The sequence below is a fragment of the Apodemus sylvaticus genome, chromosome 5 (assembly GCF_947179515.1).
Source record: "Apodemus sylvaticus chromosome 5, mApoSyl1.1, whole genome shotgun sequence".
Lineage (NCBI taxonomy): Eukaryota > Metazoa > Chordata > Mammalia > Rodentia > Muridae > Apodemus > Apodemus sylvaticus.
The window spans coordinates 57,526,408-57,547,023 of NC_067476.1; the positions used below are offsets into that span (position 1 = coordinate 57,526,408).

Genomic DNA, 20,616 nt, shown 5'->3' on the forward strand with positions numbered 1-20,616 from the left:
TTGCCAAGAATTCTGAGGAGTACATGGGTAGCTTTGTAGAGGACAGCAGACGTTCACATGCCACCGCATACCGTATAGAAGTTGGGAGGTGCAGGTAAGTTAGAAGTCAGGGCCAACTGTGGAGTTCATCTTAGTCTCTTGATGACTAACAGCTAGATGGATTTGTCATATGAATGAGAGCCAAGTCATTTTAAGATCCTTTGCGCTTGGTACATTTATATAGTATTACATATTAAAGTCAAAGTTGCATTTGAGCTAATGCTAATTAGGCAGGGATTGTAACGAACAAAACAAAACAAAGAATCCCTTCATTTTCAGTTATGTAAAGTGAATACTGGGGTCTTTTCCTAAACGGACCTGTCACCTTTTAGCCAGAGTTTGAAAGGGCACTGCTACCCTACAAGTATTGAGACCCAGCGTATCGGAGATGGAAAGCGGAGACGGCATGTTGTGTTCTACCACCTGCTCTCTGCATCACAGGTGCCTCTCCACTTTCTGAACTGTCAGATTCATCCTGACTTTTGAAATCAAAGACTAACAGGCTGTTTGTCATTGCCAATAAGAGCTATGGGTTCTACTTTCATTGGTTGAAGGTTACCTTTTTCCAGAGGGCTGTCTTTTGAATAAGTACTTTATAGGTCAGAGGCTGTAAGGCTATGGCTTCAAAAAAGCTAGTTGTGACTAAGGAGGTGGAGAAGTAGGTGAAGCATTTATGAAACAAGCCTGACAACTCTGGGATTCCAGAACCTATGTGAAATCCAGCCAGGGACAGTAGAGCACATATATGTCAACTCTAAGGTCCTACACAAGGATTGGAGGCAGAGACAGGAGAATGCCCAGTTTGTAGGTCTGCTAGCCTGACTTACATAGCAATGAATGACAAGAGATCTGTCTCAAAAAAGGTAGAAGGTGAGAAATGACAACCAAGATTATCCTCTGACCTCTACATACATGATCACACCTGCACACATGAACAATTATACTCATATACCATATATACACAAAATGCATGCGTCACATACATACATACACACATATACACACAAATACATACACACACCTTTAATTGTCATACACATGGCAAATATTTCTTGCCCACTCCCTGATTTGCCCTTTGCATTTGCCTGAAGTGTCTCGATCACTCATACTCGATTCCTAGTCAGTACCAACTGTCTTCTCCATCAACTGTTATCTGATTTCCCTGGCAGAATCAATCCTCCTTCTGCACATAATATTTTGCACATATCTCTGTGTGTGGAGTTATAATTATAAATCTTCCCCTCTTGATCACGAAGCTGCAGTGGGATGTATACCAAACATCCAAGTATCATAACAGATAAAAGTCTTTGTTTGGATGCATGCTCATCCATTTATCCTTCAAGGAATGAGTCACACGAACCTCAGAAGCACACTTTACCCTCAATAGTACGCCCAAACCAGCTTCTGTTTGAGAGAAGTCTGGTCATATTTCTCAACTGCTTCTTTATAAAAATTCTCATTTTCTTCTGCCTGTGATTATTCGTGCATGTGTGCTTCCTTCATTGTCCTTAGAGGATGCTGATGGCTGTTGGTACCCTTTGGCTTCATTCTTTGTTGCTATGCCATAAGATACCCCAAATTCAGGTTGCTTGAAGCAGTCATTTATTTGCCCAGTTAGGGAAGGAGACAAGAAAGGCTTTCTGGATTCCACAGGGGCATGGTGAGGCTGGAGTGTCTCTCACATGGCTGGCAGATCACTTGCTTGTTAGCTGGGATATCGACAGATCTGTTGCCCAGGAGCCCAGCAACATTGCTGTTTGAGCCTCTACAGGGTTGAAGAGATCTCTACCCTGTGGAGTATATGCTAAGTATCACAGTTCTATGATGTGGAGCACAATGTGCATGTAAATCATGGACACAAATGTAGTCAGTCTCTTGAAGTTGGGTCCCCTACAACAATATGCTACATTGTGTTTCCCAAAGCATAGGAGCAGTCTATATACCCTGGAGAGAAGGGCCATAGACCCTCAGAGGAGGGCTGGGTACCTTAAAGGATTTCTAGTATACCACAATCTTGCTGTGGTCTAGATCTTCCCAGAGTTCTCAGAAGGGATGTCAGTATCTGCTATAACCTAGACATGGTCTCTTTCCTGCAGAAATGAGGATACCTCTGGTTCTTACTGAATCAGTCATTTGGTTTCTCAGGATATAAAGATATGTAGATATACAGGCTTGGGCCTCATGCTCCTCATAAGCCCTTCAGCTGTTGCCCAGGATCCCAATGTTTACTCCTGAACCAAGAGCTAAGACTCTTCCATCTCTGTATCTACAAAATTGTCCCCCTCTATAATTTCTGTACTTCTAAAAATGAGCTCATATCAATATTTCATCAATAATGGATACTCTTTCAATTCTTGCTTCACAGGAACAAGTCATGGATTCTCTATGATCTGCTAAATTAGCATTTCTGCTATGGCTTGAATGTGTTTCCTCAAATTTAAATTCACATGTTGGGAAACATAAACCCTCATGCAACAGTATTAGGAACTGGGCCCTTTTAGAAGAGGGAGGGTCATGAGGTCTCTGCTGTACCAATGGGTTAATATCAGTGCTAGGAAAGGAGTCTGAAGAAGAGACCATTCCAACCTGTTTTGCTCCCCCCCCTTTCCTTCCTGTGAAGACACAACTCTCTAGTCCTTTGGATGGTGCCACAATAAGGCACCATCTTCAGAGAAGAACTCAGGCTCTCTTCAACTGTGAAAAATAAATTTCTGTTCTTTATAAATTACTCTGCAGTATTTTATTAGTGTAGAACAGATAAACTAAAATAATCTCTCCCTTCTACTTATAAGAACAGCATTTTATCAGATTATCCATGACATTTTCTAGTTCTAAAGAATACTACTAAAAATTAGCCCCCTTAGTTACTCTGTAGCACATATTGTTAACTGGAATCAAGTATCTCGGGAAGGAAACAACCTGCTGACTAGAATACTTTAGGTGAGACAAGGAACGTCACCAAGAAATTTCAGTGTTTCATGGTTGTGAGAAGTTTTGTGGTGCTTTTTAGTAGAGAAGTTTCTTAACTGCAAAACTTAAGAAAAGTTCTCCAGAACTTCTGCCTTGTCCCTACTTTATCTCATTGACCTCATTCAAAACGATTAAGGAACCATAAACCACATGCTTTCCATGACTAGAACAACAAGGCAGAAGCCCATTGGCCTTCTCTAGTTAATGTTCCATATTGATTGGGAGATTGATATCAAGATCAAGTATGAATCAATATATTTATTCTCATTAATGAGGAAGAGGAACTCGAAGACAAGACAGTTCTGGCTTTTTTTCTCCCACTTCCAAAATCTGGGCCCCACCTCAGAACCAGTCTGCAAGAAGAATTAGACTGGGGACATGGCTGTCATGGATTGAACTGTAATCTGCATCTACCAGGTTGAGATGTTGGCCTGGTCAGCAGCAGCAGAGAGAGGAGAGAGCTTGCAGCCCACCATGGGCCTCAGAAAGAGATCTTCAGTCCCCAACAGTGGCCATTTGTTTCCCCCAAGTCTCCCCAGTCAGGTAGTACATTCTTCTCACTTTGCTAGAACATAAAGTAGAAAGGTCAATAGAAGCCTCCCCAAGTTAAAACAAGCTTTTCAGGATTCCAAGGTGGATAGAGGACCGGTAGCTCTCCAACATTCCTTCAGGCACTAGATTGGAACTGCCAAGTTCCTGGAAAAGCTGGTTCTAACATCAGTTAAGGAATTAGATGCAGCAGAAACAGGGTAAATAAATAGATGAGAGGTAAGGTCAACTGGGCAAAAAGCAAATACTCTTCCTTCTACCATATCTTTTTTTTTTAATCTGCTGCTACTAGTAGATGCCATCCACATTTGGGGTGTGTCATCTCACATCTGTTGATGAAGGCAATCAATGCAGTTCCCTACAAATACCCACAGGCCAACCTGATGGGGATGATCCTTGAATTGAGCTCCCTGTTCAAGTGATTCTCAGCTCGGGCAAGTTGACATTTAAAACCAACCACCATCACCCAAACGTCTTATTTTCTACTAGGGGAAATATTTTAGTGTTTCCTCAGAATTTAAGCATGAAAAGGGCGTGCAATACAGCAACTGTGCTGCAACGTGTCAGCCAGCAAGAACTAGAGTTACATGTTCCAAGCAAATACTTGTGTCAGTGTTGATTGCAGCACAATTTACAGAAGACAAAAAGGAAACAATCCACATGTCTTCAGACAGATGACTCAACAAATGTCTTACAAGTTGAACATCCCTCATCTTAAAATCTGAAATCAAAAGTACTTCAAAATTTGGAGTTGGAGAAAGAGCTCAGTTGGTAAAGTGTCTGCTGAGCAAGGATTAAGACATGAGTTCAAAGTTCCAGTACCCATGTAAAAGTTAGGCACAGGGACCTATGTATATAGCTCTCCGGTGCTAGGAAGTAGACACAGGTGGGTCCCTGAACCCAGCCTAGCCAAATCAATGAGGGCCAGGATCAGTGAGAGACCCTGTCTCAAAGATTGACATGGAGAATAATGGAGGAAGACACCTGATGACAACCTCAGTTTCCACAAGCATAAATCACCTATGATGTATACGTGCACACATATTCACACACACACACACACACACACACACACACACACGCACCTAGTTTCCTTTCTGTCATGATAAACACCATGACTAGCTTTGAGGAGGAAGGCTATAGCTGGCTTACTATCCATCATGGAGGGTAACCATCGCAAGCAGTTAAGGCAGGAGTCTGGAGAAGGAACTGATTGAGGGGCCTCAGAGGGACACTGTTTACCAACTGGCTTCTCATGTCTTGCTCACCCTGCTTTCTTATTTAACCAAGGACCATGTCCCAGGAATGGCACCACCCACAAGCTAGGTCATCCAACATCAATGATTAATCAAGAAAATCACCTCACAGACTTGCTGACAATCTGAAAGAGGCATTTTCTCAGTTAAAGTTCCCTCTTTGCGGATGATTTTAGTTTGTGTCAAGTCAACAATAAAACTAACCGGTCTGTATATTACTCCATAATCAAAAACTTTTTAAAAAAGATCTATCTATCTATCTATCTATCTATCTATCTATCTATCTATCTATCATCTATTTAATGTATAGGAGTACACTGTCACTGTCTTCAGACACTCCAGAAGAGGGCATCAGATCCCATTACAGATGGTTGTGAGCCACCATGTGGGTGCTGGGAATTGAACTCAGGACCTCTAGAAGAGCAGGGAGTGCTCTTAACCTCTGAGCCATCTCTCCAGCACCCAAAGAAAAACATTTGAACACAGCCATGACATAAAAGTTGGAAAATTCCACCCCTGAACTCATACCGTAGGCCACAGTCAAAATGCAGGCACACTAAAAGGCACACCAAAATCACCTGTATTCTGCATGTGTAAGGTATATCTGGAACATATGAATTTTGTATTCATTCTTGGGTTCAATACTCAAGATATTTCATGTTCCAAAATCCTAAGAATTGAAAGCTGTAAAATTTCTGGTCCAAGTATTTCAGATAAGGGATATGCAACTGTTACAATGTCCATCATTCATTCATTCATTCATTCATTCATTCTTTGCTATTCATAATCAAGAAGTGAAATTCTTATACAAAATACATGCAAATATCATGTGAGAAGAAAACAAGCCAGGGAAGCAAAGTCAAATACAGTATTCCATTTATATGTGGTGCCTAGAACAGGCAAATTCATAGACAGGAAAAATAGACTATACCGGAAGCAGAGACAATAATTATTGCATAAGAGATACAGAGTTTCTGTTTGGTGTGACTTTTTTCTTTAACTGAAAAAATGCCTCTTTCAGATTGTGTTACCATACACAGTGGATGTTGGTATACTCTGAATGTAATCAGTGCTACTGGATTGTACTCATATAAGTGGTTAAGATGGTAAACTTTATATTGTTTATATTTTGTTGCAATAAAACATATTTTTAAATGCATTTTGAGCAAATTCTGTAGCTTAATTGCAGTAATTCACACTATCCCTTGTTTAAGGCAAATTTTAATAGGGGGCTTTTGGAATTACTATTCATATGTTGAATTCATAGCACGTCTGTTTCTAGATCTCTAATAAGAAATAGGACATATTAGCCACACTGGGCTAGAGATATCATCTGAAGCAATAAACCACTAGACTTCTGAGAGTCAAAGAAGAGGTAAAGTGGGTGGTGGTTTGTAATCTCTCTGAAACGTCCCACACCCATAACAAGGCGCTGGTGCCCAAGAGTCACTTGACACCATAGCATTCCTTTGGACACATAGATGCTGAGGATAGCAGCATCTTAAGCAACATCCCAAAGGACCCTCCACCTCTTCATTCCTGCCATCGACCACTCAGGGCGTACCTGGGGGGCACAAAGTCAAGAGCAGCCTCAGGCAGGTCTTTATCTGGAGTAAGTCCCCTTCTTCTTCTTCCTGGGTGCCTTCTTTCTCATTGGAAATAATTCAGTGCAGTGTGGGAATCTAGAAGCCCTGGGACTTAAACCTTTTCCACTTAATTGTTTCCTCCACTGGAAACGGGAGTGTTTTCCCTCTGGAGACTCCAGAGGGATGCTTAAGTACACAGCTGAAAGCAAAATGAAGTCCCTTGGGGCACAGACATCCGAAGCATTAGAAACACTAAGGAAAATCCTGTGTTCCCAACATTATCCCCTTATTCTTCGCTGTGAGGGTTTGAGATAATTTTTAATGGAAGGCACAAAATAGCTTTTCTAGTAAATGTTCACATTAGTCTGATACATTCATCATTAGCATAATAATTATGCCATTTTCCCTCTTAAAGGCAGCACGCACCTCCATACGGCATTACATTTGTCTTCCCAGATCTCCTTTTTGGAAGTGTAAAGGTAACTGTTATTACCCTAATTTTTCAAATATATATCCTCACTGGAGAGGATGAGTGTGTTATGATCGACCAGAAAGGGCTTCCCTCTTGACTCCTACAGCCTCCCAGAATCCCTTTCAGAATCCTTTTCTCTATAATTGGAACATACTGCAGGGTCCTATCCACTGAGAAAGGACTAGAATGACACCAAATATTAAATATGATTGGCTTCGTGAACTACTAACTTCCTTATCCTTTGAAAACCTCATATTACAATTAACTTGATACCAACAATTTTCTACCACAGGTTAAGTGGTGATGGCCCTGCTAGCATAATAAGTAGTCAATTAATTGGGATCCATTGGAGAGATTCAATTTCCATTATTTTTAAGTTGGCAAATCCAAAATAGAATCCAAACTCCTTGTGTACGGGCTGGTTTTGTGTGTCAACTTGACACAGACTGGAGTTATCACAGAGAAAGGAGCTTCAATTGGGGAAGTTCCTCCATGAGATCCAGCTGTAAGGCATTTTCTCTGGTTGGTGATCAAGCAGGGAGGGTCCATTGTATGTGGTGTGGTGCCATCCCTGGGCTGGTGATCTTGGGTTCTATAAGAAAGCAAGATGAGCAAGCCAGGGGAAGCAAGCCAGTAAGGAACATCCCTCTGTGGCCTCCATATCAGCTCCTGCTTCCTGACCTGCTTGAGTTCTAGTCCTGACTTCCTTTGGTGATGAACAGCAATGTGGAAGTGTAAGCTAAATAAACCCTTTCCTCCCCGACTTGCTTCTTGGTTATGATCTTTTGTGCAAGAATAGAAACCCTGACTAAGACAATTTGACAATTTCATCTCTCTCTTTTTTTTTACAAGCATTAAACAAAAATTTAAATATCAGTATAGTTTGAAAGATGGACCTGATAATTAAACTACTTGCTGGTTGAGCTGGCTAGGTTCCTAGCAAACAGATGGGAAAGGGACAGGATGAGAGACTGAGAGATGACCATTCAGAGGCTATGAATAGGACCACAGGTAAAGCCAAAACGTGTTTTCATCTGAGAGCTTACATTTTAGACCCATTTGCAGGGAGGTTGAAAATGGCTCCAAATTTCATGGCACATAATGATAAAATCCAACAATTACAAGTCTCTCATATCTCTCCTTATCATGTGGATAAAAAGCCTGAAGTTCTGAAGACTTAAGTAGCTCATCCCCAGCCTGAAGTCTGGCCTGAAAGAACCAGATATTTAGAATCTAGAGCCCAAAATGCTCCCCCCCCAAATCAGGCAGAACCTGTTAAATGGAACCCCTATTTCCAGCTGAGATCCAGGGTGCTTTCAGGTATAGAAGAGCACTGGTCCATTAAGAAAGCTTTGTCTTGTAGTGTTTTCTCATAGATATGAGAGATGAAAAGCCATAGATTCCAGAGGCCCAATCTGCTATGAGCTACCATTCATGATTCATCAGTGAATGGGAAAGTACCAGGAAGCGTGAGTTAGTGGGAACCAAGAAAGGAATGTAGTTTTAGGTCCAGATTACCTCCCACGAATGTTGGCAGGTGCAGAGAAAGGAGATGGGGACCCATGGGCTATGGAGAGGCACACCTCAGGAATGAACGCGGAACAATACTGGGGTTCTGGGGTTCATAGAACAATAGGCTCAAGAATGTAATGAAGCATTTTTGTAACAGGAAGACTTTGAATTATTTGTCAAGTTACATTAGTTTATGACATGACTGAAGCCACACAAAGGCCTTTTGATTCCTGGTCCAATTTCCTTTCACATTATAATGGTGTTTTGTTTTGGTGTTATTTCTTTTCAATACACACAAGACTTTGTGATGACCAGGGCCTGCTAACTTGAATGGCAGCTCAGATCAGACACCAGAGTAAGGAGTTGTCAAACAAGGGAGTGAATATCAGGTTCTAGAGTCCATCTTCCTCAGTACTGGTTCATCCATCATCCTCTCAGTCAGTTTTACCCAATTAATTACTTTTCCCACAGTCTATAAATTAGATGAGGTTTAGACCTGACTCTGAATTAGAAATCAACCATGCATTTCAGCCTAGAAACACAGAGAAGCCAGTATTATTTAAGTCTAACATCACAGAGCATCCTGACCATTTCAGGACTCTGAATCTTCATCAAGCCTCTTTGATCTTAACAAAGACATCTATTTGCTTGCATGCGCAGCTCATGAACAGAGAACTAGCTGCACCCTGTCACCCTGTTCAGAGGAAGGCAAAACAGGATTTCACACTCTGCCTTTCTCTGTCTTCGAAAGGCTAAGGATGGGTCTCTTTCAGCTTGTGTTCTCCAAGTGAATGTCACAGATCATGAACCAAATACTGGAATCTGGAACCTCAAGGTACAGGAAGCCATCCTCTGGATGAGGAGCACTGTCTGTCTCTGTCTTTCTGTCTCTTTCTGTCTCTCTGTGTATCTCTGTGTCTCTGTCTGTCTCTGTCTCTCTGTCTCTCTCTGTCTGCCTGTCTCTGTCTGTCTTTCTGTCTCTCTGTGTCTCTCTGTGTCTCTATCTGTCCCTATCTCTCCGTCTCTCTGTCTCTCTGTCTCTCAGTCTCTCTCTGTCTCTGTCTCTGTCTTTCTGTTTCTCAGTCTCTGTCTCTCTTACTCGATCTCTCTGTCTCTGTGTCTGTCTGTGTCTCTGTCTCTCTCTGTCTCTATCTCTCTGTCTCTGTGTCTCTGTGTCTCTCTTTGTCTCTCTGTCTCTCTGTGTCTATCTCTGCCTCTCTGTTGCTCTTTCTATGTCTCTCTCTGTCTGTCTGTCTCTCTCACACATCCGGTTGGCTCCCTGCAGAGTTCACTGTGTGAATTAAGGAGTGATACTCCACATTCATGGCCTGCACGCACCCATGTGTCCTGTCTACTAGTACCCAAATCAGACAGATATAAAACACAGAATGAAATGCACTATGACAGCTTTTAGAATAAGGCCCTGGATGTTTTCACCTTTCTGAGAATTCTATAGCTGGCTTTCTCCTTACTTGGCATCCAAAAATCAGTGTTAACTTTACATTCTTAATTAACCACAATGCATTGGGTCTAATTTTTACTAACAATGTCATCTGGTTTCAATAATTGGTAATATTAAGCATAACTTCAGGTATTTTTTAAAATGATCCATCTAAATTATTCTTATCAGAAGGTCACTTTAGCAACAGAAAACCTAGGTCTGATGTTGTGTGTTGGTAGCTTAATGCATGGAATGAAAAGGTAGTGGAGTTTGCTTTCACTGAGGTGGCCAGTGCAGAGGGATCTCTTACTGAATAGATGTTGAAATAGTATCCCGCTGCATTTTCTATTGCATTTAGGGCAAATTTTAAAGTATAACTTGTTTTGTATTTTATTGGGCATGTATGTGTGTGTGTGTGTGTCTGTCTGTCTGTCTGTCTGTCTGTCTGTCTATCTTTGTGTATGTTCTGTGGAAGCCAGAGAACAACTCAGGTATCATCCTCAGGAGTTCCATCCACCTCGTTTGAGATGGCATCGCTCACTGGCAGGTAGCTCACCAACTGGCTGGGCCAGCCAGTCAGCAAACTTCAGGGTCCTTCCATTTCCTGTGCCTGGCATGCCTTGTGTTTTCCCATGGGCTCTAGGGATCCAACCCAGGTCCTCATGTTTGCAAGGCAAGCACTTCGACCAACGAAGCTGTTTATCTAGCCCTTGATCTTTCTTTCCTAGGCTAATGCTTGGGCACAGCAGCAGTGGCTTTTCCATTCGCTAACAGCATTGGATTAAAATGGCCAAAGCGAGTCACAGCAGTCGGACGAGAGAAAAGCAAGATTTGGCCTCATCTTCCTTTAGAGCATTGACTTTGCTTCCAATCTGAGGCTCTTACCTTAAGCTTGGCCAGAAGCAGCTCATGATCCTGAAGCAGTTTTTTTGTTTCATCTTGACTGCTCCCAATTTCTAGGAGATTGGGCTGCGATTCAGCCAGCTGGAGTCGTACCCATTTGCCACACTAGAAGCAAAATATGAAGTGAACTTTTATTCTCTCTCCCCTTTCTCCTTTTCCCACTTTTAATAATAATTTCCAGTTATACTATGAATACTTTCTCCTTCCATGGAGATGGGCTGACGTGTTGAAACACAACAGGTCTGACGCAAACCTGTGCCGGTCTTATTTTACCCCTAGAACACATTTTCTCATGGAGGGCAGACTTGGATCCTTTAAATTCCCAAATGAGAAATGCTCACATTAGATGATCTGTTCTTCAGCATCCCCAAGTCACTGGATGAATTCACACAGAACATTTCTAGACAGTGAGGACACTTCACACAGGTAACGTGGGGGTGCAGCTTCACAACTGAGCAGACCTGGGCTTTTCCCATCCATAAATACACACTTTGCTCTTGAAAAGGGGCTGAAGATGGCAGTGGGGTAAGGGAGCTGGAGAGAGGACCATCAGTGGCCTTTCTGAGAAACAGAATCCAGCTTAAAAGACTTCCCTACATGATTGTTAAAGTTTGTGTGTTCATTGTCCCTCTGACTATCCCATATTGTAGGATACATATTGTGACTGTCTACGAGTATTTTAAGTTTGAGGAAAAGTAATGTTTACTTAAAAAAAAATTAGTAATAGATTTGCTTCTCTTCCATCGCTGCTGGCATCTGCATGTTGCCCAAAGCATCTTAAAATCATGTGCCAGTGACCTGATTTCCCTGGGGAAGCCTTGGCCAGTGGCATTCCCACTGATGCCTCTGTAGAGGAGAGGATGGGGAGTGGAGCGGTCCACTGTCTGTGGTGCAGAAGTCTCCCAGGCCTGGAAACCCCGCCTTGAGCAGAACCCTGCGTTCCATGCTTCTTCAGAGAATCGCTTTGCTCACAGTCAAGTTCTGTTTTCCTCCTACACATCTTCATACTACTATAAAATTTTGCAACAATTGAATTCAATGGGCCTCGTAGCCAGGGTTTGTTTGTTTATTTTTTTTGTCATTTTTGGGTTTTTGTTTGCTTGTTTACCTTACCAGGTGTGCTTTCATCAAACATGGATTCTTTGGGCAGATCATCTAAAGAGCAAGCTTATTATTCCAGAGGATCTTTTGTGATGATTTCAGCCACAGGGACCAAATCATGGGAGCCTTCTACAACCCAAAATAATGTGTGGCCATCTTTGCAAACAGCTAGACATAAAACACACAGTTAAGTCCCCAAGTCGCTGCACTTTTCTGTTCTCAGGAGGCAGTTTAATACCCAGCCTGTGCCAGTCTCCATCCCCCTCCAGTGGGAAAAGTATTTGGTGTAGCCTTTACCAGTGAAAACCAGTTCAGGGAGGCACTGGCCGAGGCTCTTGGGGCTTCCAGTTCTCTCCTGAGGTGCACCCTCCTGACCCGCCTCCTCCATTCTCCATCACATCCACTCAGAAATCACAGACACACACTATCCAGGCCACCGGACTCTCCTTCGCCTGGAATTCTTGAACCCCCATCACAAGCGCCTTGCCTCTAAGGACCAAACTGAAAGTATGGAGTGAAGTTAGTTCGAAGGCGCTGTGGATGGCTTTCTAAGCCGAAAAGCAAAAGGCAACTTGTTGAAACTTAGCAGTCCTCTGTCACTGATTTAAGTGATTTAAGTGTCGAAATAAGTGTAGTTATTTGTCATCTGCTCCACTGTGCAGTATCCTCTGAGGGCTCTCAGCACACCACAAAGAGCCCCCAACCCCCGACCCCAGCCACACAGAGAAAAGAAAGCTGTAAGTTTACCTTGACAACGGCTATCACGATTCTGGAGTCCCCAGCTTGCACCGCTACAGAGCTGACAGTGGTGGTGGTGGAAACACCCACGTGAGGACTTTCTTTGCAGGACATGGCACTTTAGAAGCAGAGTTTAAACCCAGAGCAGCCTTGGTAGGGATGCTGTCTTCTGGTCATGTCAGAAAGGCTTCCATGAGGCTATCGGGACTCATTCAGGGAACGCTCTCTGTTCACACTGATTACCCGGCCAAAAGGAAAGAACAGGAAGTTAAAAATAGACAGCCCCATTGAACTTATCGAGAGGGAGGGGGAAAGGGGAGAAAGAGCGAGTGAGCTAGAGAGAGAGAGAGAGAGAGAGAGAGAGAGAGAGAGAGAGAGAGAGGAGAGAGCGCCACACCCCTAGTATGGTAACAGTAAGTGCCTGTTATTTTAGCCATTATCTGAAACTCCAGGGACAGCTTTAAGCTCTTTGCCTATCAGCTGATGTCTGATAGCTAATGGAAAAAAACCTACATCCTGACAACCCAAATTAGTTTTGCCATTGAAACTAAACAGTTGTAACTATGGACTTTGTAACCAGAAAGTCACTGACCTGGATACCAATCTTTTCAAGTCTTCTTCGTGCAAAGAAAAGTACTAAAAATGACTTTTTTCTTTTTTTTTTAAGTTCTGGTATTTGTTTGAGGAGTGAGGTCGCAAAAATTGCTCAAAATAAAATCAGTTTTTCTAAAACTGAATAGGCTTTGCCAAATGAAGTCCGTGGAATGGTCCCATTTTCTCAGAGCTTCTTAGGGGTATTTTTAAAATATCTCACCCAGGATTTATCAAGAACTGCACATCTTCCCGGGTTTTCTCTGTGACAATTTTCTGAACAGTATTTTCAAATTCAGCTAGCAAACATCTGTGAGGAAGTTGAGCACTTCCACGCTTCTAGTTAACTGTAAGAGACGTGTTTTCTTTGTAGTGAACATTTTGTTTCTTTTTTGTTTGTTTTTGTTTTTGCTTTGTTTAGCCTCCTAGCACTGTTCTGGCTCCCCTCCCCTTCCCCCCACCCCACCTCCGGCTTTTTTTTTTTTTAAAATCCCCTTTCTACCTGGAGGAAAAAAATTGCAACTAGCTTCAAATGAGAGTGAGGCTCAGAGATTAATCCTATTGCTAGAAGCTCTGCCCCTGTCAGAAGTTGTCTGTGGTATTAAGCAGCAGCTGTTGGAGTCCTGTCAAAGAACAGCTGAAAATAACACCACTGAAGTTCAGGTCAGAGGTCAGAGGCAAACACATCAGAGACGCTAACTCCAAATCTGATGAAACCACTGGAGAGCTGTGGGATGAACGATAAACCAGAGGACGGAGCCAAAGGAACCCACACCCTGTGTAGCCCCCTTAGCTCCGAGTTAAAGCACGCTAGACTGCCAGCTGACTCGGAGGGGGCTGAGTAGCAGCGCCATTGCTGTCTTTTGCTAAGGCTTATGAAAATATTTTGGAGTTGAAATGTGTGGGAGTATGCACGCACGCATACGTGGGTGTCAGCCATTGCTCTTCTTTGTGAGAGCATGCCCTGGCTGCTCTGCGTACTGTACACCCTTGACCCTTCGGCATCTGCCTACTGCTCTGATGAGACGAGAAACACACCAAGTTCCCTGTTCCTAGACTGAACAGACTTCACCTGACACCATGATGGCAGCAGCCGGAGTGAGCTCGTGTGGGCAGGCGCCAAAATCCTGGACAGGGTAGAACCTATTCAGAGCGCTTTCAGTTTGTGGCGGGGCTGAGGATCTCACGGAGAAATAACCACTTCAGAATATTAAAGACAGCTTCTTCCACTGAGCCAGTATGCAACCGGGGTGTGTAAAGATAAACAATTCTATTACAACCAGCTTTCAGCCCTCACGACGCAGATCCAGAATGTCCATTGCTTAAACTAAACGCATAGCGGGCATTGCTTAAGCCCTTATCCACCTTGCCAACCAGAATGGCAAACATCAACCTGCATACAAACAGCACACTCTCGCCCTAAGTTAACCCCGGGCTGCACGGCGGCTCACAAGTTGCATAAAGGCCCTCAAGAGTAGAAAGGAATTTGGGGCAGCAAGCTGCAAAGAACACGGGCTAAGTCAGCTGCTCCATTCACAATGCTTTACTCAGGAGGGAAGACTGTGTACAAAGGTTTGGAGGACAGCGAGAGACTTCTGAAAATGGCGGTCACTTAGCTGGAGAGGAGAGAGAGAGGGGGTAGGGGAGAGCATATGGCTCAAAGGCTAGTTAAACCCAAGGCTTAAGGGCAAGGGGAATTAGAAATAGGACTTTGTTAAAAGATTAATCCAGCTACTCAGCCACATATTTTGTGTGTGGATGACCTTTCTTTTAATTAGATGGAGCAGGTCCAGGGTACTGAAGGGAAAAAAAAAAGAAAAAAAAGTTTCTCTGCTTTGTTGGACACGAACATTAAGGCAAACTCCATGCATCCATTAAAGTGGATTGTCTCTAATTATTACTCAGATTCGTGCTCTTAAAACTTGTAAAAGACTTGAACAATTATATTTTTCCTTTTTTATTTATTTTTTGGACTCCACCTTCCAGTAATTTAGTAGTCCTCTCTACAGAAACCACGTGACTCAGATCACGGCTCTAATATCTATTGTCTGTAGAACCTTGACATACTCTTCCTCTAGAGCGGTGGTTCTCAACCTTCCTGATGCTGGGACCGCCTGTACTCATGTTGTGGTGACCCACAGCCATAAAATTATTTTCATTGCTACTTCATAACTGGAATTTTGCTACTGTTATGAATCATAGGGTAAATATCTGTGTTCTATCATCTTAGGTGACCCCTGTGAAAGGGTCACGTGATCTCCAAAGGGGCCGTAACCCACAGGTTGAGAACTACAGTTCTAGAATAATGCTTAGTTACATAGCTTGTCATTAACCCCACCACGTATTTAGGGAATCGTTAGTAAGAAATACATTGGAGCTAAAGAAATTGCTACATGCTGCTCAGGTGGACTTTTTTCATATCGAAGTGTTTGTAAAAGCCTCTGAGTTACAGTTTATTTATACTTCTTATCAACATCAGAAAGAGAGAGGGAAAAAAAATCCAAAACGAAGAGAGAACCTTGCAGGCATTCTCCTGCCTTTGAAGTTTATAGGCAATCTGGCAGAAGTTACTCTACGTGCTCTGTTCATCCCTCTGGGAAATGGCTGTTTTTATATAAGCTGAATTTCAGTGAAATATCCTCTATGGGGAATCATAAAGCTGTAGCTGAATTTGGTAGAGTTTCAAATAGCAGGTTCTTAAAGAAATAGAGAGTGGGGGAGCTGATGTTTGAAGACCTTCTGTGCAGTTCTTTTCAGCTCTATCTATGGACAGGCCGTCCAACCGCTCTTTATTTCCTGCACAGTCTACATGAAGAATAGGCTCCTTTTTCTTTCATAAACAGTTCCAGGTGTTTGTATAGTTAATATTGTTTTTTTTCACTTTACAAAGACAAATTACATAGACACAAATATAAATAACCCAGAATAAGTGTGTTATGATAGTTTTATTTGCAGCCTCCTCATCAGCAATTTATTCAGCCATATTCAGCTCGTGGATATCTTCATTCATCTTGGAGGACTAAATATGTGTTTGTTAGTATCAAACACTCTTCTAGACATTAAGCATATAGCAAAAACAGGACAAGGTCAATCTTATGATGATTTGCCCTCTGCGGTGGGGGTGGAGACATAACCAATTGGATAGCAAACATACAAACAGAATCGCTAGATGATACGTGATAGACAGCACCATCATGTATTGAGAACCACAGAGGAACACACTGACAGGGCTGGGGGGAGTAAATAATGGAGGAGGGCACTGTTTTAGGAACATCAGTAAAAGTCTACTAGGTAAGATTTGAGTAGAGGCGTGGATTAAATAGAAAGAACAAGGCATTCTGTATCTCAGGGAAAGAATATTCCGGGCAGCTGGTGCATGTCTTTATTCTTGAAAAGTATCCAGTAGGTTGTTGAGTTAAGTGAGGCCAGAGAAGGAGACAGATAGGGTTGAGAAGCTCTGGCTAGCTCCCTCGGGGCCTCTTGAGTAAGTGCACTGGGTCCAGGTTTGCTCGGATGACCCTGGATCACACCTGTTCTGTCATCATTACTCTTAAGGCTCCTGTCATGATCAAAAGACTCCATTTGGATGATAAACTCTGTGCTAGCCCTACTGGTAAGGCAATGGTGATGCTTTTGGATTCATTCTGAGATGGAAAACTATTGGTTCACTTCCAGAGAATAGCATAATTTGCCTTCATGTTGCTAGAGAAACTCTGTGGGAAATAGGCTGTCAAAGTCAAGCACAAAAGAGAGAAGTCAGATGACCACCACACCACCTGGTACACATAAGGCCACTCGGGGCCATGCTGGGATGACCACCATACCACCTGGTACACATAGGACACTCAGGACCATGCTGAGACAGTCCTTTCTGAACACCTAAGCTGTGATAAGGAAGAATGACATGTCTGAAAGATAAAGGCTCCCACTTGCAGTTTTATTCTCTCTGTGAATTGAACTCATAGATTTCCTTACACCTAAATATGCTGAATGACATATTTTAGTCCTTAGTTTCCCAATGAGATTTTGGAGAATAGTTAGAGACAAGCAACTTTTATATCCAATGCCTTTCCTAGCTATAACTGATAAGAAAAGCAAAAGAAAACTCAGGCAAGTTAAATGAATACATATGTTGACCAAGAGATCTAGGCGGAAGACGATTCCCTATAATCTGTGTGTGAAGTGCAACCCACACTTCTCCACTGCCACACACACACACACACACACACACACACACACACACGCACAGTACTTCTTTCAAAGTCTCCAAAGCATTAACACAATGCAGAAAGAGTTCAAACATTAGCAAAGTTAAAATGAATAAAAGTCAAAGGAATCTTCTTGGTGATTCGGGTGAATTCCTTTCTGGGTGAGAATATCATTTACAATATTTCAGGCCAGGGGTGACAAGTATTTAAAATCATCAAAAAGCTTTTCGTGCACAAACTTTCAATCCGTAAGCCACATCACTTTCTGCCTGTCCCGATCTACATGCTCAGCATCCAACAGGGCTGAAGTCCCTCTTATTCCTCTTCCTATGAGGAAATGTGTGGAGAATCCGCCTCCAGAAAACTGTGATTACAGACAGACAAACAGACAGACAGTCATGAGATCTGGTGAGCTTGATTTTGGAAAATTGCATTTTGTTTGTTTTCATTTACTGTTGCTAAACTCCAGTTGAGGCTGAGACTTTCCATCTCACAGTAATCCCCAGGGAGGCCCCAGGGGCCACAGTCATTCTGGGAAAGCCAGAGGGACACTGTTAGTGAGGTGACCCTTCTGTGCCTTTTGCTGGGAAGACTAATGACCTAACTCAAAGCCCAATGGCATAAAATTCAGATGCCCCAAATGGTGAGTCCCATGGAGTCCAAGCATGAAATAAGTTAAAAGGAAAGAGTTTTAAAATATGGGTTTTATTAAGAAACATTAAGACACAATTAAGGAGACTGATGTGTCTATTGACTGTTAAACATGGTGAGTGGTTCTAGAAATGTTGTTCTGGGGTTTCTCAGTTATATATGGTGGCTTCATTTACAGGCATAAGTTTAATGACAAATATGTTTTAGTAAGATCTACCATAGATGTCTTTTGGATTCATTTCTTAACATTTGTGTGTGTGTATCTCTGGGTGTATGGTGTGTATATGTGTGTGAGTGAGTATATCTGGGGAGTGTGTGCATGTGTGTAGTGGGCAGGGAGGTGTGTATGTGTGTCTATGGGTGTGTGGTATGTGTGTATGAGGAGGTGGGAAAGATGGAGGGGAGGTATGTGTACTGTGTGTGTACATTTGAGGGGTGTGTGTGTGTGTGTGTGTGTGTCTATGGGTGTGTGTGTATGTGTGGGTGGGGGTCTGCAGGGTAAGTGTGTGTGTGCAGGCATGAGTGCTTGTATGTGTGTGTGTGTATGTGTGTGTGTGTGTGTATGTGTGTAGGGAGTGTCTGCAGGGTAAGTATGTGTGTGTGCAGGCATGAGTGCCTGTATGTGTGGGTATGTGTGTATGTGTGTATGTCTGTGTATGTGTGTGTGTATGTGTGTGTATGTGTGTATATATGTGTGTGTATGTGTGTGTGTATGTGTGTGTATATGTGTGTGTATGTGTGTGTGTGCAGGCATGAGTGCCTGTATGTGTGTGTATATGTGTATGTGTGTGTGTATGTGTGTATGTGTGTGTATGTTTGTATATGTGTGTGTATGTGTGTATGTGTGTGTGCATGTGTGTGTGTGTGTGTGTGTGTGTGTAGGGGTAGGGGTGTATTTAGTTACTTACCGAGCTCAGAAGAGGAGGTCAGATTCCTAGGAGCTGAGGTCATAGACAGTTGTGATCTGACATGGGTGCTGGGAACTGAACTGGGATTTTTGGAAGAGCAGCAAGTGCTTCTAACCCGTGAGCCATCTCTACAGCCCCACAACTGGAGATCTCCAAACCAAAAACAAACCTGTAACTAGTTTTAAAAACAAAGTTATTTTTAAAGAGCCATGTCCCTGTTCTAAGTGACTATGTCTCGCTCCAGTCCACACAGAAGTCCCAGCTATGGGACTCTTTTGTTAATACATCACTGGAGAAGGGTGGGTGTCCCAGAACCCACATGAAAGGCAGGGACTGCCCAGAAGAATAAAGAAGTTACTGACACCTGCAGGAAAACAGATATTTATATGCACAAGCTTTTGAGAAAAACAGGAAGCGAGATGAGAGAACCTCACAGAAAGCTGGGAATCCGAACTGGAAACAAAAGTAGCAGGTCAACTGCACGCCACCCTACCGACTCTCGACTCTCGCCACCCAGAGCAAAGGGCTTCCTATCGCAAACTCCACCCTCTTGAAAGGAAAGACTTCAAACGCTACCTCAGTCTGTTAGGTAGAGTTTAGATTCTGGTGCTGGCATTGGCTGTGTTTGAGCTCCCGGGGAGAGCAGATAGCAGGCAGAACAGAGCACCTCACCCACTGTGTGTAAAGGCCTTCCTTCCGCCCTTTGTGAGCAACCTGGTTGCCACGGCCCCTTTAGATTTGTGCAGCATACAGTTGTAATGGAGCCCGGCCTCTCAACAACCTGAACTCTAGGCTTGAACTGTACTCCCGTGTCAGGAGTTGGAAAGTTAAAGCAAGAAAAGTTAGGGGTCCCGTCCAGGTTCATGAAGCAAGCGAGCCAGGAACCCAGCTGCATCTCTTGGAAGTTTTTACTGCAGTCTCAGAGAGAGTAAATTCTCTCCTAGATGTTAGATAAAACTCTCCAGCAGCCATGGCTGGATCACTCTCCACAGCAGAGCAGTCTGTGGTGGAGCCTTCAGTGTCAGAGCACAGTAAGAAACCTTACAAGGAGACGAAAGCACAAAGCGCGCAGGCGCGCTGGAGCAGAGGCCTGTAGCTCAGCACTGAGGATGGCTTCTGGTTCAAGGCCACCCTCGGCTACAATGATACAAAGGGAGCGTCAGCGGCACGGGCTGACCGCCCAGGTGTCCACATTCTCCACAGAGGCTAAATAAGAGTTGAACACCTAGGGATACAAAGGAAAGACTCAGAAAAGGTATTTACTGGAATTTACTGGGGCAGAAAACACCCTCTGGGGAGGCGTCGAGTGTCCAGAGTGTAGACTGCCTGGGGGACTCTGCGCTGGTCTCTCAGGGGATCCTGAACTCTCCGCTCATTTAATCTTCCCCTTTCCTTCCTCAGGTCCCTCCTCCCCTCTCCCATTACTTCATCCCCCTCAGCCCAGATGGTCCTTGGCCCAGGGAGATAATAAAGGCAGTGAGGTGGCACCCCAGCTGCAAGTAGGGTGTGGTCTCTCTTTATAGTCCAGCTGCTATGTAGGAAAGCTATCTCTTTCCACCCCACCCCTTCCCTGCTAACTATTCACGATAGTCAGTGCCAAGCTAGACTGGGTTACAAAGTAGGATCCTATCTAAACCAAAACAAAAAAAAAAAAAGTTTTTTTTTCAAAGGAAAGAAGGATTGAAAACGAA

At 43.2% G+C, this 20,616-nt stretch overlaps 1 protein-coding gene across 1 annotated transcript in view; it reads right to left on the reverse strand.

The window, feature by feature from the left end:
* Positions 1-19,443, reverse strand: part of Ccdc141 (coiled-coil domain containing 141) — a 178,464-nt gene extending 159,021 nt beyond the window's left edge. The window contains exons 1-4 of the mRNA XM_052182771.1: positions 19,360-19,443; positions 18,926-19,100; positions 12,577-12,802; positions 10,711-10,833 (exon numbers count right to left, since the gene is read on the reverse strand). Coding sequence (XP_052038731.1) covers positions 10,711-10,833; positions 12,577-12,681 — 228 coding nt within the window. The 5' untranslated portion in view covers positions 12,682-12,802; positions 18,926-19,100; positions 19,360-19,443. The remainder of the gene's footprint in view (positions 1-10,710; positions 10,834-12,576; positions 12,803-18,925; positions 19,101-19,359) is intronic.
* Between the last annotated feature and the right edge of the window lie 1,173 nt (positions 19,444-20,616).